Genomic DNA, 26464 nt, shown 5'->3' on the forward strand with positions numbered 1-26464 from the left:
TGTTGTTGTGTATGCTATATATTTTGGCTGATGTCTTGTTATTATTTATTTATATGTTACATTCTTTGTATGAATTTCATACTTTTTGGCTTTTGTATATAAAATGAAAATATTGTTAAAGGCTTTGTTGTTGTTGTTGTTGTGGGGTTTAACGCCATTTTTCAGCACACGATAGGCTATACATGGCGGCCAGTATTAATGGTGGAGGAAGAACCCGGGAAAGCCCCGGAAAGAACCACCGACCCTCGAGAAGCTACTGGCAAGCTTTCTCACATACCCACATTGGCTGAATCTTAGACTCGAACCGCCGCAGACAGAGGTGAGATGGCAGTGATCCGTAACGAAGAGCGCTTTAGACCACTCGGCCACTCGGGGCCCCCCTGTTAAAGGCATTCATCGCTGCACAGAAGGTATGTCTAACATTTTTGTCTCCTTTCTCTTTTTTGTCTCTTAATTGCCTTTCTTCTACGTCTATCTCTGTTGTTTTTTTTCTTCTTCTATCGAGGTTGTTTGCTTGGGTTCTGTTGTTACTATCTCTTTTGGTGTTATCATTGTAGTTGGCTGATTTTCTAGGCATTCATCATAGTCTTCCAGGTGCATTTCTATATGTTCCTCTGTTAGATCTGATTGTACTGTTGCAGTTATCCGTTGTTTTCACGTGACGTCACAAAACGTGTGTACTTCCATATCCGCCATTTTGAGCCCCTAGACCCTCAAATCGGCACCTAATAACATTGTTCTTCCCGCATAATTACGAAGGCACGTCTCATTTTGTGCGTAAGAATATAATAATACATCACATTCTGTTGCGCATGTCAAACGCACGAGACAGAATATGTGACTTTTCTACTTGTTTTCTTCAAGTAAAACGTTTAAATTTCAACAGTCTTTGTTATTCTTTCATAGGCAAAAAGATTATTGATAAACAAAGGCATAAACAAATGGATACACAAACAAGCAGAAATATTTAATAATTTTTAATTTTCATGGGATGAAATCAATCATTTGGTTATCTTTCAAGTTAAAAAGCCAATTGTTAATATATAATTTAATATTTCTAAAAGCATTTCAGGAATACTTCGTTTTGACATTCGACACAAAGTCATGTTCCGTTTTGCATGTGTTTCGTTTGAATACAGTGAAGATGTAACGTCTTTTTGAACGGTTATCATTTTTATTCAATATCATCCTACGTCGATCATCTCCACAACAAATACAATATTTGACCAGTCTAATTAAACTGGTTTGTCAACTGTCTTTGGTACAAACACCTGTTGTCGCGAAAAGTATTTGTACATAAAAGTTCTGGCATAAATCAAATACTGTAAAATTTTAATTCATAACTGATATTGTATCCCGAAATTCATTGTCCGGAAATACTCTTTCAAGATGACAAGCTGAGGGATATGATACGACACACTTTTTAAAAATGTAAATATTGCCTGTTTGTAAAATAAGAATGCATTTCTATTTGATAGCAATATACATGATTACGGTTAAGCTTAACTATTATGTCTTTCGATAAAAGCAAGGGAACTTCTAGCCTTAGTTTTTTTTTAGTTCTATAGGGCAATCAGTTTCAAGTTTAATATGTGTATTGTTTCAATGAAGTAAACGTCCATGTCGACAGTTAAATCAGATTATTATCTTGAATATACATGATGACAAATGTTGACAAAGGTTTGTTAGGGACTCATAATGGTGGCGCAAGTGCGATCGCATTGCATTGTAGGTATTTGCGTACTCAATCGTGACGTCGGTGAAAACAACCCATAGTTGCCGCTTTGTTGCTTTGTTTTTCTCCTTGTTCCTTTTATGGCCTAGTTTTTGTTCTGTATCTGTTTTCCTTGTTGTGTGCTTCTTTTCTGAATTATCGGCTGTGCTTATTTCTTTGTTGTTGTTTTCTTTTCCCCCATCCATTGTTTCACTTGGATTTCGTCTGCTTTTTGATTTATGTATTCCTGTTACTTGTTTCTGTAATTTCTTTTGTTGTTGCTGCTGAACTTGCTTTAGTTCTAGTTGGTTTTGTTGTTCTCCTTGTTGATGTTTTGAGCTTTGATGTTCTTGTGTATTTTTGTGTTTTTGTCGCTCCATCTCTTGTTTCTGGTTCTCTTGCTGCTGTTGAAGTTTGTTTTGCTCAGGGTATTGCTGTTTCTGTTTCACTGCCTCTTGTTTATGACTTTCTTGTTGATGTCGTTGTTATTGTTTTGTCCTGGTGGTTCTTGTTGTTGTTCGTGTTGCCTAATAGTTGGGAAAGGTTCCAGCGTTGCGGTCTAGATTTATTCATTTTCCCTTCTCCCTGTTTGGGTCTCAGCTGGGTTTTGGGGGCATTTATGTAGAGTGTGCCCCGTCTCTCCGCATCTATTACACTTTCTGCGGTGTATACATCCCTTGTACCAAGCTTTTGTCAAGAATCCGCGTAGATAGAAAGCCCTGTTAATTCTCCTAAGTTTTGTCTTTTCAATTTCCACTATTCTAATCCCGTTGTATATTGAGAATCCTGGAACGGTCGCCAATCTTGATTTTTTTCACTTTTACGCCAAATTTATTTCGAAACGGTCAACTGTGTCTTCCAGTGGTATCTCCATGGGAATGTCGCATAGATGGAGTTCTCCTGTCTGTTTCTCTTTTATTAGGATTGGTGTTGTGTTGTTTTTTTTTACTACTACCGTCTCTCCCGAGTTGTTTAATTTTCCATACGGTTGGACCGGCAAATTTTCCCTGGGTCTTATTATGTATCCATCATATCCTTTCCTGTTACTAGAGTATATTTGTTGTAGTATGTCCGGGTTTCTAGTTTTCAGGGCAATTATTACAATTGATGTAGCATGTACTTTTTCTCTCGGTATAGTCCTCATGTCCAGTTCTTGGGTACCCTCCTGATAGTAGCATTTAAGGAATGACCCTTCTTCTGTCTCTATTCTCCTTGTTTTAAAGTATTTTTCCAAGTTCTATATCGTATTGAAGGCAGCCGCCATTTTCTTCTCGATTTCTTGTTCGTGAGTAGAATTCATCCTCTATGTTTCTTCTTTCTATAAATTTGTAATTCTTCTTTGTATATTTATATACTTTCGTATAATGTTCCATTGATTCCTTGCTTCTCAGCTTTCTCAAGTTTGCTTTGTACGTGCCATTGCCGATGATAAAACAAGAGACTTACTTCTCAAGAAGGAGTATCGGATTCATTAGATGCAATATACAGGTAACTCTGCCATGTTTATGATCTATTGTTTATATGATAATTAATAAGAGACTGGTCAGTAAATACTGCTTGGCAAACCATTAAAGGTATAAACAAGACACTGGTCAGTAAATACTGCTTGGCAAACCATTAAAGGTATAAACAAGAGACTGGTCAGTAAATACTGCTTGGCAAACCATTAAAGGTATAACAATAAGTGTTCTGAATCTCAAAAGTCGGCTTATCAAATATTGTTGGCATGTCGGTGATTTCAAGATGGCTAGATGATATTTGGAAGCGGAGGCATACATGAGTGGTCATAATACCCGCCAGACACTAGTGGTCATAACACACTCCAGACATGAGTGGTAATAACAACCCCAGAAGAACATATACAGTGAAATCATTGAAAATTTTGTGAATTTTTCACTGATGGACATATTTTGTACATTGTTTTCCTCCTGAATGCATGATTAAATCTGCATGATGATTTAAGCCTAAATTGAATAGATAAAGAATAATGCAATCTATGACAATATCATTAACAAAAAATAATACAGATCTGTTATTTTAAAAAAATCTCTCTCTATCTCTCTCTCTCACACACACACATACACACACACAACTCTTGCTTTTTAGAATCTGACATTTCTGGAGCAAGCTCAGTTTTTCCAAGGATAAGTTCAATTAACCAATCAGCTTGCCCGGGGCAAACTGACTTTAAAATTGTTAATCTCTTTATATATATATATATATATATATATATATATATATATATATATATATATATATATATATGTGTGTGTGTGTGTGTGTGTGTGTGTGTGTGTGTGCGCGCGTATGTATGTATATATGTATGTGTGTGTGTTTGTGTGTGTGTGACGACCGGTACTTCAACGTGGTCAAAAGGAGCCAAAAGCAGCAGGAGATGGGTTATTTTGGGAGTGTCTGGATTTTGGGAAGAGTACGCATATTTAAGTTGGCTGCCTGCAAAAAGTCATCGTGGTTTGAAATGATTTTCTAAACGAAAAAAGTGTGTCTGTTCAAACAAATATATACCAGGGCTGACAACTTGCGAATTATTTACCAATATCCATTTCCCTATAGTTATGGAATAGTCAGTGTAAGGCAAGGATAAGTCATATCTGACAGGTGTCAGTCATGTCAGATAAATATTTTTAAAAACAGTGGCGTATAACCAACTTAAAAGTTAGAGGAAACTGGAACTAAGGCCTCTTGAAATTTCTTTTAAAGTTGTAATAAAATATTTGAGGAAATACATAAAATTACACTATATATATATATATATATATATATATATATATATATATATATATATATATATATATATATATCAGACACTGCGACATTTTCTGACAACAGTCACATCCTTTCAAAGGCCTGTGGTAAAGTATAAATAGGTTATAACAGAACCATAGAAGGCGTGGTTATATAATACCAATATCAGACTTACCGTTCCCCAAGAAGATAACGCACGACGATTATCACGTAGCAGGTGTTTTGCACATCAGATTCCAAGATGTTGGCCGTGTCCAAGTAAAACACGACGAAATAGACTCTAGCTTATATCCCTGTCACAAATAAGGAATACTACCCACACCTTTACTTATACAGAAACATAATGATTTATCTGCCAAGTGGCCTGCTTCTCTAGTGTCAGTCTCGATACCCGATGTGTTCTTGAATACCTGGCAGATATTACCAAGGGAGGTAATCGCTCCCATAGTGAACGTGTCCTTATATATACAAGATACAAAGTACCAAAATAAACTCAGGCAATTGATACTTGAATGGAAGAATGAACAGTTACGTTTGTCGTACATGCTTCTGTGGATACACATATATTACAATGCCCTACATACCTCTGTGGATACATATATAATACTACTCCGTACATGCCTCTGTGGATGCACATAGAATACGATGCCGTACATGGTTATGTGGATACACAGAGAATACCATGCCGTACATGTCTCTGTGGATACACATAAAATACTATGCTGTACATGCCTCTGTGGATACACATATAATACTACATATAATACTATGCCGTACATGCCTCTGTGGATACACATATAATACCATGCCGTATATGCCTCTGTGTATATACATATAATACTATGCCGTACATGCCTCTGTGGATGCACATATAATACCATGCCATACATGCCTCTGTGGATACACATATAATACCATGCCATACATGCCTCTGTGGATACACATATAATACCATGCCGTACATGCCTCTGTGTATACACATATAATACTATGCCGTACATGCCTCTGTGGATACACATATAATAGCATGCCATACATGCCTCTGTGGATACACGTATAATACCATGCCGTACATGCCTCTGTGGATAAACATATATTACCATGCCGTACATGCCTCTGTGGATACACATATAATACCATGCCGTACAAGCCTCTGTGGATACACATATATTACTATGCCGTACATGCCTCTGTGGATACACATAGAATACCATGCCTTACATGCCTTTGTGGATACACATATATTACCATGCCGCATATACCTCTGTGGATACACATATAATACCATGCCGTACATGCCACTGTGTATACACATATAATACTATGCCGCACATACCTCTGTGGATACACATAGAATACCATGCCGTCAAGCACACTGCTTGCTTTTGCGCCATTAAGTTATGACGTCCAATGAAAACAACTGAAGATCGAATCGCCCCAGCTATGGGCACATAAATATGTGAATATTTGACATTACAAAAAAAAAAAATGGAAATATTATGAACGTAAACTATAAAAAAAAAGATGTTAATGTTTAGCGATCACTTCAAAATGTCTATACAAGAAGGCGAAGTGAAAACTGTAGTAATGGCTGAAAAAAGACAAGGAGCGCAAGAAATCCTCCAAGAGTGACCAAAACCCCAAGTCAAGGGTATTATAGAAGAACTGAGAGAAATCAGAATCAACCGAAAAGATATTCATGCACTTACCTTATGCAATGGAGTTTACTTACCATACCCTAAAGGAAACAATCGACTCCTAAAAATAAGAGAGATTTTTGTGAATGGACACAAAGGGATCGTTAACTCCCTGCGAGTGTTACAGAGACACATCAACATTCGATTACATTATTCCACGTTGCTGGGCCCTGGTATGCAAAAGAACGTTGTCCATATGACTTCGTTTTCATAGGGGGGATAATGAGTATAAAATTGTTAGAAGAGAAGCGTAAGTATCTTGCTGATGTGTACACATGGGTGAGGTCGGATAGCTATGTTGGACTGGAGTCCGTCAGTGAAACGTAGCAGAGAACAAATTTTGTGTTTGATTCTGGATCGAATGGATAGCCAGTGTATAAGGGTTGTAAATATCATTTTAAAAAATGCAACCAGTATGGAAATACAGGACATGATCCAAGGAAATGAGAAGGAAGAAGAAGAAAAAATAAGGAACACAACCAAAACAGCAACTAGAAACAAAAAGGAAAATGAAGATCAAAAGAAAATGCAGGAAAAAATCAACAAAACAAACCAGAAGAACAGAATTAAATAGAAGCACAATAAAAGCAAACAAGAGATTCAAAATCAAACCAATCAGGAGAAAGGTGGGAAAAAGACACATGAAGAGATATCAAAGGAAGAGAAAAAGAACACAAATATATGTGAAGAGAAAACGAAAGAAGAGAAAAAGAAGAAAAAACACAAGAAGTAAAAATGGAAAAGATAAACGAAGTAGAGGATATAACTGCATCATACGAAGGAATACAAAATATTAAGTTTATCAGGAAAAAACCGACACCTCAGCATGTATTGTCAGCATGTATCAAAGTGGAATTAATGCAGACCTTGCATTAGGGATTTACGATGACGTAGAAGATTTTATAGTTCATCCGAAAGGGAAAACAAACTATTAACTCAGAATTCTATAATAGTTTAAAAAAAATAAACGGAATAATTCACTAAATACAAATGAAACTTAATTAAAATGCAAATGAAAATGACCAGGAGATTCTAAAAGGACACTGAATTGCAACATGACCTCCAACCAATTCTAGACATATATGTTTACATCGTTCTCGTATATCTGGACCAAGGCTTTCATTTTTTTTTTCATTTTGGGTTTAAAATGAAGCCGCATTTGTGGGGGTGTTTTCCAAAACAAACAATCAATCAAATAACTAGTAAAATACACATTTGTGCTTTGTATATTGTTTGCGTTTGCTGGTAGTGTATTTTGACTACAAATGCGTTTCTTCTCTACTTAAACCTTAAGTTGCCAATAAAGTAAACCAGAATCAAGATGAAAGTAAATATGAGTATTTCTAAACGGAATTTCTAAGCAGAAGCAGGAGCCAATTGTTGCAAACTATTTTGTCAATGTTCACACACAAACCACATGTGTTCGACGAGAGCTTAATGTTGAAAAAAGCAAAAACCTGAAGGAAAAATATCATACCAAGTGACAAAATTGCCTCAAATTACACCCATGACCCGTTCTCTCTCTCTCTCTCTCTCTCTCTCTCTCTCTCTCTCTCTCTCTATATATATATATATATATATATATATATATATATATATATATATATATATATATATATAGTGTGTGATAGAACGGTTCATCGAGGTAATCTGTGGCAATTTTGTTACCTGGTATGATATTTTTCTTCAGATTATTGCTTCTTTCGACACCAAACTAATGTCGTGCACCTGTGATACTGTCCTGACCTCAGAGTTGGTCGACATAGCGATTATGTCCAAAACTGGATAGTAAACCACCAGATAGCAGAGTCGATTATTAAAGGGACTATGACTTCGTGTGCGCCTTTGTACTGAAAAAAACTGACGTCATTCACGCCGTGGCAGTTTAGATATTATTGTAACACGTGATCTTTGGTTCTTTTCACGCACTTGTTGCTGACGGGTTGGGAACTAGGCTAATCACACCCTATTACATGTTGGCTAGTACGAATTAATACTAAGCAGACCGGTTCATAACAAAACTGTCGTGTGAAGAAATCAGGTGGAGTTTAACGTATGATAACGTTTAATCAAAACCACATGTAGATGAGGAGGCGTTGAATTATTTATTCGTTACGGTAACATATATATATATATATATATATATATATATATATATATATATATATATATAGTGTGTGTGTTTGTGATATATTTTAATTTTCCTTCATATATTAATTTGCGATATTGATTTATTTATAACAGGCCATTCACAAATTAGAATTTAATATGTCATACAGAACACGGTATGTTCTAATATATATGTGTGTGTGTGTGTGTGTGTGTCACTTTGTAGTAATGTCTAGCTAGCACTGGGGACATCATGCCGCAGACACTCAGCATCATGACCCAACCAGTCACAAATATTGCTATAAAATATATCTCATCCGCAGTTTTCGATAATTAATGAGACGAGTCTTCAGAAACAACAGGAAACATCAGCCTAAATCTTTATCGCAATCATATTCTGCCGCCGTTTGCTCTTACACGAAGAATCTTCAGTTCTGTACCTGATAAGTATTACACCTTGTTTTCAACGTTCTTTTGCCATAAATTTCTAATGCTGGTCGCTGAGGTATATGGTACTTGTCCAGAGAAATAAGCTCTATCACCAGTGTACAGACTAATACAAATTCTACATTCATGCGATTCTAAAAATACATGTTACCTATTTACGTGCTTAAAATTAGGAAACAAAATACTCAAGACAAACCAGCCTCTCGCTTTGGAACATCATTACAAGACCCAGATTTTAATATTGCAGGATATTCATAAAACAAATGTTCTATCATTCCAAATGAACAAACAGAAGACAATATATATATATATATATATATATATATATATATATATATATATATATATATATATATATATCAGAGACAAGAAAGTTTATTGGATTCAAAAGTTACAGACATCCACCTCTTTTGATCTTATTTACATAATGAACATCATGGTCATTTTATTGTCGTTGGTTTTTATGTAAGGTTGTAATAAACATAATGATGAATTCCTATTTTAATATCAGTCCGTGAAATCATTTTCATTTGTGTTCAGATATAATTTGAGATGAATCATTTATTAATCATTTATTAGAATTACAAAGTGCTCTTTGACTCTTTCGTCTAAAATACAAATTCATTCCGATTATATCGTTGTGAAACATCAAGACGGTTGGCACGTCAAGCGATTAAAAAGACTATTGGTACAAAGGCACGTTCAGTATTGGTGTTCATTACTAACACCATATAAGTTTTGATTTATGATCAAACTTATCTCTTTATTATTTTTGGATTTAGTTCACAATAACGTAGGTTCAGCTAAAAATAACAAGCTTTTTATCACTAGCCAAGGGTCATTGATCCACTTTGTTCCACATCTCCCTTAAAATATTTTCTTATATGAAATGCAGTTGTTTTTTTTTTAAGTGCATGAAGATACGTTTATTTAAATTATTTTGATCAAGATGAACACATTAATGACGTCATGTTGAACATGATTAAGTGAGCTTCCACCCGGCTATATATTGACCAGGATATAATAGGACAGTTTCGTTAATATATTGTTATGTTTTTCTTTAGGGCTAAGGTATGCATATATATTCAAAAGGTGGTCTTCGTCCGATATGGAGATTTTTCATCATTATAGAGACAACATTTTTATATTATTTTGATAAAATCTGGAAAATCTTGAATGAGTGTAACTGAGTGAAATTCATGCATATCATTCAATGCGACCTTCCAGCTGATTGAGCTTGTCAACAATTTTGCAGCTATATTACTCATCATATTTTGACAAATCTTGTTAATCCATCTTTTATTATTGAGATGTTGCATGAGTTTGGTTGAGGCAAGATCTACGTATATTAATAATGTAATCTTGTATCGGATATGCCAAGCTTGTTATCACTTGGGAGACTCAGCTGCAATCAGAATTTAATCCACCTTAATCTTCTATTATCGCTGTCATAGGCAGGTGCTATAAGAAGTGACATCAGCATATATTAATGAGACATCTTGCATCTCACTGGCCGAGCCTGTTATCCTCTATACATCGCGATACTATATTTATCATCCAGGTTCTAGAACAATATATATAAATGGGTCTGTTTTATATTATCGAGATCCTGGATGACTGATTTTGAGTAAGACATTGCGCATATTATTTATAACGTAGTTTGGACAATACTTTTCAAAAAATCTGAATACAGCAGAACATGTAAAATCAACATTATGCAAAGTCTGGCAGATAGTTTCACCAAGTTGTGTTTTGTATCAATAATCTGTAACTATTCTACTATGTTGCTATGAACATTAGTAGTGAGGTAATCTTGAGGCTATGACTTTATAAAGTTCCACTTCAGGATAATGGTTAACTCTTAACTATAATAATTTATTTTTAGAATTAAAAAATTAAAAAATATTATTAAAATGTTTTGCCATTTTTCCAGTTTTCATATATTTTGCTGATTTAGTAACAATGTATCCTTTACATACACTGAAAATAACTGAAAAATTCCTTTGTGAGCGAAGTGGACATACTTGAAGAAATTTGCCCATATTCTGCTGGGTAGAATATACTTATGTCACCTCATTCTGTGCTTATGTTACACATTATCAGTTTAAAAATTAATGACTTTAGTAGGTATCAAATTAGTCTGCCTCTCGAGAAAATCCACTGGCATTTCCCACCAAGTCTGTTTCATGTCGTGCTTGGAAGCTTGCTTTATTTACAAGATTTGCAGGCATGGTGTCAAGGCCATATTTTACATCGCGAAAATGGACTTGAACCCGTATTCTTCTCTTTAGGCAGTCTTGGGATTCAGTATTATTTCTGAAGACCCATTTTCAAACAGGCATGGGGATTGATCACAATATTTCTTGCCTGTATTCCACAAAATCTCTTACAAAGCAATTCCATAAAATCTACAAATTTGAGATGAGTCTCAAAAATCTCTCACTAGGAAAACTTGCGATCGATCTCAAAACTCTCCCAAAATGCAGCCTTGCAGTTGATCCTAACAATCTCTTACCATATAAGCTTGGGTTTGATTCCAAATACCTCTTGTAGGAAAAGTTGAGATCAATATCAAATCGTCTTATGAAACAAACTTGTGGGTTGGTCCCAAAAATCATTTACCTGGTAAATTTGGGATCAGTTCCACAAGTCTCTTTCATACAATCTTTGGATCAATCCCAAATGCCTGTTATCAGGAAGATTTGTAATAGATTCCACAAAACCTCTTTCAGTTCAACTTGGGATACATCCCAATAACTATTTTAACTGGGAAATGTCTGATTGGTCCCAAAGCTGTTAGAAGGGAGTATTGTGATAGATTTTGTAAAACAATGTTCACCAGGCAAGCTTGGAAATGGTCCTATAAATCACTACCATTTAAGAACTATATCTGCAAGTTTTTATTATTTTTTAAATCAGTACTAAAACATGAGTGGAAGTGGTTGATTGGTCTTGTTAAAGTCTATAGTCATAAGATGACAATTTAATTAAATATACAGGAATATTTGTGAAAAATAATTAATCAAAGGACAAATACATTTTGTGTGCATTAAAGACAAAGAACAATAAAATTATTCAAGAAAACTTTACTAATACAATAAAGATTATGTTTCACAGCTTTAAAAATTTTAATACCGAAAGTACATTGTTCTTGTAGATCATACAATTAAAAAATGAACTGATATTTGAGCTAACATTTCACACTTATTACATGGTGAAAGATTATCAAGCAGTTACATATATAAATACACACGGACAAACTTGTCTGAAATAGTACCTACGTCACAAGTATCCTGTATCCTACATGTGAAATACACACCAAGATACTGAGACAGGACTAGGTTAACTTTACCCTCTGAATGGCCCTAAGAGAAGTTAGAAATACAATGTCATAGATTGATGTCTCATTACAATAGCAATATAGGTTCAAATGGGTACACTTATGATGTCATAGGCACTTGTCAATGTCATGTCACGCTAGGTTCACTTTACCCTCTGAATGACTGTAATAGAAGTTAGAAGTACAATGTCATAGATTGATGTCTCATAACAATAGCAACAGAGGTTCAAATGGGTACACTTATGATGTCATAGGCACCTGTCAATGTCATGTCACGCTAGGTTCACTTTACCCTCTGAATGACTGTAATAGAAGTTAGAAGTACAATGTCATAGATTGAATTCTCATAACAATAACAACATAGGTTCAAATGGGTACACTTATGATGTCATAGGCACTTGTCAATGTCATGTCATGCTAGGTTCACTTCACCCTCTGAATGACCGTAATAGAAGTTAGAAATACAATGTCATAGATTGATGTCTCATAACAATAGCAATATAGGTTCAAATGGGTACACTTATGATGTCATAGGCACTTGTCAATGTCATGTCACGCTAGGTTCACTTTACCCTCTGAATGACCGTAACAGAAGTTAGAAGTACAATGTGATAGATTGATGTCTCATAAGATTCAAATGGGTACACTTATGATGTCATAGGCACTTGTCAATGTCATGTCACGCTAGGTTCACTTTACCCTCTGAATGACCGTAATAGAAGTTAGAAGTACAATGTCATAGATTGAAGTCTCATAACAATAACAACATAGGTTCAAATGGGTACATTTATGATGTCATAGGCACTTGTCAATGTCATGTCATGCTACAAAATGGAATGCTGAAAATATAATTTGAGCTAGATTCTCATCTGGATGGATTCAACATTAAGTACATGCATCACCCACCACAATAGTTTGTAAAGTGGTAGCAAAGGTTAATCATGACAATGTTAAGGATCTTGGTCTATATTTACATTTTTACATATAAAATTAAGGTATTTGTTCTCTATTGCTCTTCAGAAGATCATCCGATAATCACAGAAACAGCAGGAATTTATCAATTTCTAGAAAAAAAATGTGCAATATTATTAGGTAAAGAAACATTGATAAATTTGACACGTTTTATGATATTTCATTATACCGATTGTCAGCAGGAACTTGTGAAGTTTCAATCCAACTCTGGAGAGTAATTTTACTTAATTGGTGAGAAAAGACAGATTCTGATAAATAAACAAGTAAACAAATTAATGTTCGGGTTTATGTATTTTTGTTCCCTATTGGCATGGATTGTACCATGGAATTACATTAGATAATCATTGTTTTCTGTATACTTTATATCATTGTGTGCAAAGATGTCAAATGTACATTCAAGTACTCCTTGCACACCATTTTCGAACATCAAAATATTAATTTGTTCAGTCGCAGACTTTGGAAATAAATTACAAAATTCAAACAGATAATTTAAAGACAGTGAAATAGAGCTGTAACAATTACAGCAAACAACAATCTATCGAGACAGATGAACACTATGTACTTGACTGGCGTGAACTGAATATATGACTACTGGACATAGTGGAGTGAAAGTTGTGTTAAATTACTCAAACTGAGCATGATTCGACTTGAACTCATTACTTTAGAAAGACTTGGCATTGAAAAACAAAACAACAAAGAATTTTTCTTTTTAGGCCTCACCTCAGTAAATATATGTCAATTACATAAAAAAAACTTTAATTCTGCGAGAATTTCATACTAGGATAGTGGTTTTTTAAAATTTAAATGAAGAAAACTTCAAAAGGTACTTGCACATGTATGATTATATCCACATAATGTGTTGTGAAAATAATATGGACATTATAGGAAAGGTAATATGCCAAGCATAACTTAAATCTCATTAACTATACTTCTGTTTGCAGATCTGGGTTAAAAAAAATATACAGCAGGCACATGACACTTCCTCCAAGGTACAGGTTAGATAATCAATTTTTAAAGTCACAATTATGATGTATATAAGCAGATAAAACCTGATTGCAGGCTCTAGATTGCACATGCCTGATATATAATACAGTACAGACATATAAACAGATAAACATTGCAACACTTGGCTACATTTTAAACTGATGAAAGCAAACACAAGGAGATCTATAACAGACAATATGAATGCAATATTGAACCCATGTAGTTGTAAAGTTATTCATGATGAAGCTGATCATAAAGTATTTTCTGCTTGCATGGATTGTTTCTCAAAACAAAAACACTCCACCTCCCCCCCCAAAAAAAACCCCCATAAGGCATTGGTAAGAAATCTGTAGTTACAGGCTCAGAATCAGCTGCACCCTCTTCACCAAATTTGAGTGATGTCTTGTCAGTATTTTAATTGGTCTCTCAAATGTGTGAATAAATATTATACAATAATTATTGGAAAGCCCATCCATACTTTGGTACAGTTATTCACTGGACAAATTTATTATGTGCGCTCGTGTGTGTGTGTGTGTGTTTATACAGATCTCTGTGTGTTTCTTAAGGGGGATATTTCATGGCTCCCACAAATATGAATGCTACTGCACTGCTATGTAATGTGATCAGGTGTCCTTTGTTTAATTTTTTCCCCTCTTGCTTGTACAAACACTGCTATGTAACTGAAGATACATATTAGTATTCAGACCTATTTTCTAGTAATAAAGTTAAAAATTAATTGTAGTAAATAACAGGACACATCAATCATTTATACGGAAAGTTGATGCATGTTGAAAACAAAAGTACCCGAGTATATAGTAGACACATTTTTAAAAATATAAAAATCTGACATTGTGGTCGATTTTAATCCAAGGTGAATCTAGTCCTTTATAACATCTAAAAGATACGAAAATAAAAACCTAATGTGATTAATTTTACTTAAACAATTCTATAAATTAACTAGATCTATTCTAAATGCAAATCAAATATATATATAATGTACTATGCATTGAATTGTTATATTTCTTACAAGTGTGTTGCATTGCATCCTTCATATTAAATTACAAAAAAAGAAATGGTGTAACTCAGTCCAGTCTTCAGACACAAAAATTAACTTTCTTCATGCAAGCTGTAATCCATGCTGAACTTTGTTCATTGTGGGGACTGAAGTATATTATTGATTGTTGTTTTTCTGTGTCTCAAAGACAATGAATTCCTGCAAATGAGGTTAAAAAATCAATAAAAGTATTGAACGTAATCCCACTATAAATAAAACAATCCTGGTCCAATAAGTCTGATCCAGCTTGAGAAACCTGTTTAAATTTCATCAGAGTTGAATCAGCTCTGTCTGAAGTCAGAGAAGTGCAAATATGTTAGTATAAGGATTTCTTAATTTGCACATTTTCAAATGATGAGCATAATATATATCAGGTTTCGCAGCTATCCAATAAAGCTTGTTTTGATTTGTTGGTATTAACAACACTTTTGAAATATTACTGGCTACAACACACCAAGAAAATGGGAGCCAAATGCCTTTCCCAAAGTAACAGAAACCTGTATTATAACTCACACAGTCATATTCTGGCAATGAGATTTTAGTAACTCCTTCAAGGGCTCGTCAATATTAGCAAAATGCCATTTTAAGATACGATGTTGACTGACAGGAGCCATAACTCTCCCAAAAATTGTTTAGATGAAATGAAAGGTACATCCAGTTCTTGGATACTGATAAAACCCATAACCCTCTCCAAGATGGTGTACAAATTGAAATATAGCTCGGGGAAAGGTACATTTAGGTCTAAGATAAAATCTTCTTCAATTCTGTCAGAATATATAAAATGGTTCTGGATATATGCTGATTACAAGGAACATTCATATTAAGAAATGAATATGCCTGTAAAGGGACATAATTCTATCCAAAAGATAATAGGCAAGACAAGAACCATTCAAGGCATTTGAAGGGTTTGAGACAATGTTTAGGAGTACCTACATGTGAAGCCTTCAAGTTTAATTGTCAAAGTTCAAAAGTCTATCCACAATGAAGATCACAACACAAAACTCATAAAAGGCATATTGAGGTCTATGAGATAATACTCCTACCAAATCTCATATGAATATGTTAAACAGTGTTTGAACTGTGTTTTTTACATGCAACATCTCATATGAATATGTTAAACGGTGTTTGAACTGTGTTTTTCACATGCAACATCTCATATGAATATGTTAAACGGTGTTTGAACTGTGTTTTTCACATGCAACATCTCATATGAATATGTTAAATGGTGTTTGAACTGTGTTTTTCACATGCAACATCTCATATGAATATGTTAAACGGTGTTTGAACTGTGTTTTTCACATGCAACATCTCATATGAATATGTTAAACGGTGTTTGAACTGTGTTTATCACATGCAACATCTCATATGAATATGTTAAACGGTGTTTGAACTGTGCTTATCACATGCAACATCTCATATGAATATGTTAAACAGTGTTTGAACTGTGCTTATCACATGCAACATCTCATATGAATATGTTAAACAGTGTTTGAACTGTGTTTTTCACATGCAACATCTCATATGAATTGTTAAACGGTGTTTGAACTGTGCTTATCACATGCAACATCTCATATGAATATGTTAAACAGTGTTTGAACTGTGTTTTTCACATGCAACATCTCATATGAATATGTTAAACAGTGTTTGAACTGTGCTTATCACATGCAACATCTCATATGAATATAGGAAATTAATTGACATGGGTCATAGCTCTATCCACAATAGATTTAACAAGAAGAAATCCATAAAATATATATCTAGGTCTCTGAGACAATGTTCATACTAAATTGTAACAAATTATAATTAATGGTTCTTGAACTATGCCAGTCACAAGCAACATCCAAAATGAAATATAAAGTTTGTTTTCAAAGTACGTAACCCAATAAAATTTAAGCAGACACAAAATTTATAAACATATCCATGTCTACAAGACACTGAACACACCAAAATGGATCAAAATATATGGTTCCAAGTAATACTGGTTAAATGGACAGTAACTCAACAAAATTGGACCTAAAATATAGACCTGTTATAGGCACATCAACATGTAATAAACTTTTCACCTACCAAACGGCAGCCAGCTGTGTGTAAGGGTTGCAAAGCTTTCATAGTTATATGAAGTATAAATGGATAGACAGGCACATGTATATACAGACAGACAGAAAACATGACTGCTCTAGAGCTGCTACATCTGAATGCAGGGCCCCAATAATGAAGTTTGGCTTCCTGCAACTCTTTTGTTGCACTGGCTCCACCCAACCCCCCAAGTTACACAGCTTTTAGACTTTCACCAAATTCACTGTTGTCCAGACAGTACTTTCTGAATACAACATGGTATTGAATTTCATGATGTAAATAAGATAAAACGTTCTCTTGGATGTAAACACTTGGACACAGACTTCAATTAAGTTGGACTATTACGAGTCAAACTTACCTTCTGATGTTAGCATTCAAATGTGATAAATTAATTCAAGTAAAATAAACTGAATTACACAAAGAATTGTGAGACCGCTCTGGTGGCCTAGTGGCTAGAGCATCCACCTTGGATGCAGGAGGTTGTGGGTTCGATCCCCAGCCAAGCATATACCACAGACTTATAAAAATGGTACTAACAGCTGCCTCACTTGGCGCTAAGCACTAAGAGGTTAGTGTTTGGACTTGTCGGCCTGGTCTCAGGATAATGTGACTGGGTGGGACATCAAACTACATGTCCGTGACATGATGCCCCAGTGCTATACATCACTATAAACTGTCACACTGCAGACATCATAGCGATATGACTGAAACATTGCTAAAGCTACGTTAAAAATCCAAATCACACACACACAAAGAATTGTGACCAAAATAATGAAGAAATGTAAGAAAAAATGTGGTGAGTGGAGACAAGATACAGAAAGAATGTTGAGAATATGTGGTTAGACACCCACATAATATTTTAAGTACAGAAAATGTTATTAAAAAAAAAACTACTACAAACCAGCAAGAAGACAGCTCCAATGATTGTAGCTTTCTGCTTCACATCCATCTCAAGGGGGACTACAATAATAATATATGTATATTTAAATTAAGTGCCAAACGAAGAAAATTAAGTTAATTTGTCATAGATATGTCTGTATAGATATGCATATGCACATCCAAAGTTGATATATAGACATGCATTTTCACATTTAGCTGTTGTACAGACATGCATATGGACATCCAAAGTTGATATATAGACATGCATTTTCACATTCAGCTGTTGTACAGACATGCATATGGACATCCAAAGTTGATATATAGACATGCATTTTCACATTTAACTGTTGTACAGACATGCATATGCACATCCAAAGTTGATATATAGACATGCATTTTCACATTCAGCTGTTGTACAGACATGCATATGCACATCCACAGCTGATATATAGACATGCATTTTCACATTCAGCTGTTGTACAGACATGCATATGCACATCCAAAGTTGATATATAAACATGCATTTTCACATTTAGCTGTTGTACAGACATGCATATGCACATCCACAGTTGATATATAGACATGCATTTTCACATTTAGCTGTTGTACAGACATGCATATGCACATCCAAAGTTGATATATAGACATGCATTTTCACATTTAGCTGTTGTACAGACATGCATATGCACATCCAAAGTTGATATATAGAGATGCATTTTCACATTTAGCTGTTGTACAGACATACATATGCACATCCAAAGTTGATATATAGACATGCATTTTCATTCAGCTGTTGTACAGACATGCATATGCACATCCAAAGTTGATATATTGACATGCATATGCACATCCACAGTTGATATATTGACATGCATATGCACATCCACAGTTGATATATAGACATGCATTTTCACATTTAGCTGTTGAACAGACATGCATATGCACATCCACAGTTGATATATAGACATGCATATGCACATCCAAAGTTGATATATAAACATGCATTTTCACATTTAGCTGTTGTACAGACATGGATATGCACATCCACAGTTGATATATAGACATGCATATGCACATCCACAGTTGATATATAGACATGCATTTTCACATTTAGCTGTTGAACAGACATGCATATGCACATCCACAGTTGATATATAGACATGCATATGCACATCCAAAGTTGATATATAAACATGCATTTTCACATTTAGCTGTTGTACAGACATGGATATGCACATCCACAGTTGATATATAGACATGCATATGCACATCCAAAGTTGATATATAGACATGCATTTTCACATTTAGCTGTTGTACAGATATGCATATGCACATACGAAGTTGATATATAGATACACATTTGCACATCCATAGTAGTTGTACAGACATTACAATTGTATATCCACAATTGATATATAGATACGCGTTTGCACATCCACAGTTGCTGTATAAACATGCATTTGCACATCCACATTTGCTCCATTCATAGTTGATGTATTGCAAAAAGACAAGCACATGCATGTTTACAACTGCTGTACAGACATGCATTCTACAATTTCAGGTTACGTATAGACTTGCATTTTCATGTTTTCATCTGCTTTATAGACATACATCTAAACATTTATAGTAGATGAATTATAAAAATGACAAGCAGATGCACTTCACAGCTGATGTATAGACATCACATACAGTTTATGCATATATATATATATGCATTTGCACATTTGCAGTTGATGTATAGACATTCACTTTCACATTTACAGTTTATGTATAGACATGCATATGCACATTACAGTTGATGAAGACATGCAAATGTACATTCAAAGTTGATGTATAGCCAACTACTTGCATGTTACAGTTGATGTATAGACACATTCAGATTTAAAGTTGATGTGTAGACATGTACATTCGCATTTACAGTTGATGTATAGACATTCATATGCACATTCACAGTTGATGGATAGACATGCATAACACATTTAGCTGATCCACAGAAAATTATATACACATTCAAAGACAAGTATATACACACTTAAAAACATGCATACACACATTCAGTTGATGTATAGACAAGCATCTACACATACAGTTGATGTATAGACAGGCATCTACACATACAGTTGATGTATAGACAAGCATCTACACATTCAGTTGATGTATAGACAAGCATCTACAAATTCAGTTGATGTATAGAGAAGCTTTCTACAAATTCAGTTAATGTATAGACAAGCATTCTACAAATTCAGTTGATGTATAGACAAGCATCTACACATACAGTTGATGTATAGACAAGGATCTACACATTCAGTTGATGTATATACAAGCATCTACACATTCAGTTGATGAATAGACAAGCATCTACACATTCAGTTGATGTATAGACAAGCATTCTTGACAATTGAGGAAGAAACAAATAAAGATTGTTTCTATATGTCATGCAAACTGGTATTCAAATGCTGAGTCACACAAAGATGAGAGAATCAATGATAAATTCACAAGAATGATTCAAATTTCCAGGTATCCTTCTCATGATGAAATGTGCTTTTTATTTGCAAAGGTAAAATATCCTATTAATAAAATGCCTGCCCATTCATGAATATAAATTGAAATTCAAAATAACATTTCAAGAATATTTTAATTTTAGAATCTAGCAGCATAAATCATTGTTTTGTACATTGAATGTGATGCCCTCTAACATGAATGCTACGCATGTACATGACAATATTAAAAGCACTTTTATTTTTCATAAAATTTACAAAACCAGTTCTGCATCATTTCAATTTCAGTCCATAACAAGTCCATAACAATTTAGTCCACAACAAGTATATAAAAATTGCAACACTATATGCATCGTAAATTAGAGGATTTTTGTTGTTGTTGTTGTTGTAGGGTTTAAAGCCATTTTTCAGCACACAATAGGCTATACATGGCGGTCAGTATTAATGGTGGAGGAAGAACCCGGGAAAACCCCGGAAAGAACCACCAACCCACAAGAAGCTACTGGCAAGCTTTCTCACATACCCACATTGGCTGAATCCGAGACTCGAACCCACGCAGAGGTGAGATGGCAATGATCCATAAAGGAGAGCACTTTAGACCACTCGGCCACTCAGGGCCCCTAAATTGAACGAAGAGTCTATTATACATATTAAGGACCATAGGATGGAATGGTCACTTACCCCAAAATACGATGAAGTTTAAAACATGGAATTTATTCAAAACTATTTTCATCAATAATATTTATCTAATCAAAATACATTAAGAGAACATTTATCACCTTCAATGCAAATCTCGCCCTCACAAAAAAAAAATAACTGCATATTTGACTTTGTTTAGCAACAAAATGCTGACAATCCTTGCTGAGATGCAAGTCAGATGAGAATGATCTCCCACTGAATAGAGAGACTGGTGCCAGGTCCTATTAACTGTCCGATATACTGGAGTGCAAGTGCATGCTTTCAGGGGGAAGGAGTAGAGAGACAGCACCCACCATATTACACTTGGGCAACTATTACAATAAAGAATCATTCTATGCCAAACTTTGGTTTCTTCTTCAAATATATTACCCATCATAATATGCTTTCAAACACCAATATAACTGACAGAATTGTCACAGATCATCACAAAATACATGTAGACACTCTCAAATAATCACAACCACACAGGTATTCAATACAAATACACAAAAGTTCTGTCTTTAAAATCCACCGGAATGCAAAATACAGTTATCAGTTTGCAGCTATAGATTGTGGTGCTCTCAACAGTTTTTTGGAAGTTTTAAAGATTATAAAAGTGTGCTTAGTATTTATTTTTGCACTCCTCAGATTGGATGGTTGTTGTTATTGTTGGGGTTTAACGCCTTTTCTCAGCTTAAGAAAGGCCATACATGGCAGCTAGTATAACTAGTTAGTCCAAGACTCTAACCCATGTGGACCATGATGAGATGGCAGTGATCAGTAAAGGCAAGTGCTTTACCCAGCCACCTAGGGCCCAGAGATTGGATGGTACTGTGTAACCTGAGCTCTTGGAAACTGGTCTTTTGATGATTGTCTCTATATGTTACTTACTTCTGGGATTTAAAACTGTAGTAATACTCTGTCTTAATGCATGATGGTGTAAATATGCCAACTGATGTTGTTTGTTCCACAGTTACTAAAGTTGATATGGTGCTTGCAATATGTGCAAAGCATAACATGTTTCTCCTTTCTGTTGCACTTTAAAGACTCAGATGAAAAGGCAATGCCCTGAATTGATAGTGTCCCTGTCAGACCAAAAGGCAATGCCCTGAACTGATGCAGTGTCCCTGTCAGACCAAAAGGCAAAGCCCTGAACTGGTGCAGTATCCCTGTCAGACCAAAAGGCAATGCCCTGAATTGATAGTGTCCCTGTCAGACCAAAAGGTAATGCCCTGAACTGATGCAGCATCCCTGTCAGACCAAAATGCAAAGCCCTAAACTGGTGGTGTCCCTGTCAGACCAAAAGGCAATACCCTGAATTGATAGTGTCCCTGTCAGACCAAAAGGCAATGCCCTGAACTGGTGTGGTGTCCCTGTCAGAAAGAAAGGTAATGCACTGAACTGGTGCAGTGTCCCTGTCAGACCAAAAGGCAAAGCCCTGAACTGGTGCAGTGTCCCTGTCAGACCAAAAGGCAATGCCCTGAATTGATAGTGTCCCTGTCAGACCAAAAGGCAATGCCCTGAACTGATGCAGTGTCCCTAAAAGCAAACCTCAGGAAATTCTGGAAGACTTGTAAATGTGAATCTGATGGAGGTGTCTTGGAGGTCCCGATGACTCCAAAATCTCCTTCCTCAGTGACAATAAGAACTGATCTGCAGGTCTCATTTCTGAACTTGAGTCAAAGCATGTGTTATTCAAGTGCTTAGATCTTGAAAAGTCAGAACTTGCCAATGACTTTTGGAACTTGGAAAAGTAGGGGGTGGGAGGGTGTGATTTTGATTTTTAACATAGCTTTAAAATAAATTCAGTCATATTGCTACAATGTCTGCAGTGTAGCATTTTAGTGATCTCGAGCACTGAGGTATCATGCCACAGACATATAGCATCATGTTCCACCCAGTCACATTACCCTGACACCAGGCCAACCAGTCCTAACATTAACCTCTTTATGCTGGGCACCTAGTGAGGCAGCTGTAAGTACTCATTTTATGTCTTTGGTATGACTCAGCTGGGGTTTGAACCACAACCTCCTGCATTTGAGGCAGATGCTCTAACAACTTAGGCCACCAGATTGGTCTACTTAAATATGGAGAGAAGGATGGAAAAGTGTAATCCAGTATGGGCCCTATCATCTTCTATTGAAGGTGTTAATTTTTTAAAATAAAAATTAATGGTCCTTTCACGAACTGCTAGCTAGTTTCCTTCTGCTGGCAGTCTGTATATGGGCCTGAATGCAATTAAGAATATGTACATGAACCTATCAACACCGGTGACTAAATTCCTATGTCCAAAAAAGAAACTACCTGCTCTGTAACATGACATACACAAAAAATATAATGGGATCATTACCCAGAGAAAGACGGAAACATCTACAATATTAACGCTGTTGATGACACCAATGATTATGCTAATGAAACCCTTATAACCATGCTTAGCATGTGTTACAACAGGCAAGACAACAAAAGACTTACATGTGACTCCAAAAGTGTCTGCATCTGTAAACATTTCCCGCAAAGCACCAGCCCACATTTTGGCAATGTTAGCATGCACTTTGTCTGGATTGTTAATGTCCTTGACCTAAAACAGAATAATAAATCTTAATGACAATTCGTTATAAACCGATCTACTTTAAAGAACTAATTAATCAAAGACAGATTAATATGGAAACATTACAAACTAATTATTTTTGTTTTCAAATTTCATCCATTATGGGTAATTTATATGATAATGCATGCTTTTGTAAATGAAAAAGTTTAAACCATTTACGTAACAGAATGCTTCGAACCTTACTGTATGAGTTTGGGCTCAAAATACTTTGTGAAAACAGAGGTCAAAGGTTATCAAATAGATTTATTTGTGCTGCCTGAATAAAAGCAAAATCAGAATATATTTCTTAGCATAAACTTACTGGAAAGTTGATGTCATTAGGACATCATTGGTATAAACTTACCAGAAAGTTGATGTCACTGGGACAGTTTAGGATAAACTTGATGGAAAGTTGATGTCATTAGGACAGTGTTAGTATAAAATTACCAGAAAGATGATGTCACAAGGACAGCATTAGTATAAACTTGCCAGAAAGCTGATATCACTATGACAGCATTAATACAAACTTACCGGAAAGTTGATGTCTTTTGGACAGCAGATACACTGGCAAGGACAGCATGGTCCCCAGATTTTAAACAGTGGCTGCATCGCTGCATCCATTAGATCCATGTGTAGAGCACAACATGACGTCCTGAAGGAATATAAATTAGGGCTTTATGCAACAGGATGGGATGTTTATTTCTCACCCATGCAACAGAGAAATCTACTTGTTTTGCTAACCTTACTTTTCTTGTCTCAGTCTAGTCATCTTAGTCAAGGTGTCCACGCGCTCAGAACTACTTTAAAAAAAAGAAACCCTTTTTGTCTTCTGTTGTGTCTGATGTAGTTGTACTAAAATCAAACAACAACAACAACAACACATATATAACAAAAACATAGTAACTTAAGTTAAATCCATCTTTGAGAACACACCATACAAAAACATTTCGAGAGAGAAAAAGACAAACGCATATGATGTTGAGCTTTTTGGTATTATGCTTGTTCGTTCCACACAGCATGGTCAATTTTAACCTATATGCAGGCCTAGCTCAATACATTTTTAAATCAGCGTCATTAAATGTAGCTAAAGCTACCTAACTAATTTTAAATACTTTGTGTGAAACAAATTATATACTGTTAGCTACATTTAATGACGCTGACCTGAAAATAACTGTGCTACAGATAGGATAAAATTCTCAATGCTGTGTGAAATGAACAATATAACAGAAAAAACTTATCCATGCATATATAATATAGACCTATACATTTCATAGCCTCCGTACTCTCTTAGCAACTACGGAAAACTTAGTAACAGCCAGAAAATTGTTATATAAAACATGCTTTCTTCTAATTTTGTTAAGCATCTCCACTGTGCATCGGTTGAATCAAAAATATACCTACAATATTTAATGACAAATAATACACTTACCAGCCAGAAGGAATAATTTATCCGTCAGCACATTAATCCATAAGCAAATTTCACTGTAGCACTTGCCATACTTCCCGGACAGTTGTTGTTGTTGTTGTAGGGCTTAACGCCATTTTTCAGCACGCGATTGGCTATACATGGCGGCCAGTATTAATGGTGGAGGAAGAACCCGGGAAAACCCCGGAAAGAACCACCGACCCACGAGAAGCTACTGGCAGGCTTTCTCACATACCCACATTAGCCGAATCCGAGACTCGAACCCACGCAGACAGAGGTGAGATGGCAGTGATCCGTAACGGAGAGCGCTTTAGACCACTCGGCCACTCGGGGCCCCTACTTCCCGGACAGAAAAATAAATATTCAAAGAATCCATGAACTTGAAAGTTTAGCACATGGTTATCTGCTAGAGTCTGTTTTTGGAGGGTCTATTATACACGGGGGTAATTTTACAATCAATATTAAGGACAATACAAGTATGTCACACACAGTTTCACCTCCACCAAAGAAAAGAATAGTTATATACGATAGTGACACAGATCTCTAATTACCCATGATTAATCTAAAGAAAATGTTACTCTTCGTTACAGCTTGTACTAAGTATAACTACAGTACAGTAGAGCTGAGTGGCCAATATCGTTTTATTATTTACAATATAACTTTTCAAAATTGGAACTGATGAAAATAAAACAGTTTCTTGTAATAAATATTAATTATTTATTGTCAATTTCAAATAACATCTATATATATATATATATATATATATATATATATATATATATATATATATATATATATTAAATGTGATAATACCTCATTATAATGCAACATTGTATGTTGTTATTTTTCTTTGCTCACGCGTAAAAACTGTACTTCAGACGCAACGGTCATACCACAGCCCTCATTAACATATTTATATTAATGCTCCGCATGTAAACATTGAGCGTGAACACTAGTGCAGAATTCTTTTTACTTTAAAGGAAAATATTGGGTGAGAAAAATAATCTACATTGGGGTTTGGACCGCAGAGACAAGGAAATCCCAGTCGCAGGTTTATATTATATCTCCCCACTTGGGCAAGCCTCTTGGGGAGACAAATAATATAAACCCTTGGCTGGGATTTCCTTGTCTCGGCCCAAACCTCAATATAGTTTCTATATGTATAGCTGTCAACTGAATTTGAACTCAGGTTTTTTGGTCCACATTACACTATTCAGAACAAAAGATCCAGACCAAC

General features: G+C 35.2%; 2 protein-coding genes across 9 annotated transcripts in view; both read right to left on the reverse strand.

Annotated features, from left to right (window-relative positions):
- LOC149782447 (phospholipid scramblase 1-like) overlaps nucleotides 1–5173 on the reverse strand; it is a 108393-nt gene extending 103220 nt beyond the window's left edge. Inside the window, exon 1 of one of the 2 annotated variants that reach the window (XM_089933863.1) lies at nucleotides 4656–5173. The gene's annotated coding sequence lies outside the window, so the exon portion shown is untranslated. The remainder of the gene's footprint in view (nucleotides 1–4655) is intronic. The other variant, XM_089933861.1, reaches the window with a different exon arrangement.
- Nucleotides 5174–11804: 6631 nt separating this feature from the next.
- The window catches only part of LOC149782448 (phospholipid scramblase 1-like), a 76517-nt gene continuing 61857 nt past the window's right edge, over nucleotides 11805–26464 (reverse strand). For all 7 annotated transcript variants that reach the window (XM_089933864.1, XM_089933869.1, XM_089933868.1 and 4 more), the window contains exons 7-10: nucleotides 24333–24453; nucleotides 23687–23792; nucleotides 18061–18119; nucleotides 11805–15242 (exon numbers count right to left, since the gene is read on the reverse strand). In XM_089933864.1, the coding sequence (XP_089789990.1) occupies nucleotides 15201–15242; nucleotides 18061–18119; nucleotides 23687–23792; nucleotides 24333–24453 (328 nt within the window). In that variant the 3' untranslated portion in view covers nucleotides 11805–15200. The remainder of the gene's footprint in view (nucleotides 15243–18060; nucleotides 18120–23686; nucleotides 23793–24332; nucleotides 24454–26464) is intronic.

The sequence above is a fragment of the Sinohyriopsis cumingii genome, chromosome 15 (assembly GCF_028554795.1).
Source record: "Sinohyriopsis cumingii isolate HCF-2022 chromosome 15, ASM2855479v2, whole genome shotgun sequence".
Taxonomy (NCBI): domain Eukaryota; kingdom Metazoa; phylum Mollusca; class Bivalvia; order Unionida; family Unionidae; genus Sinohyriopsis; species Sinohyriopsis cumingii.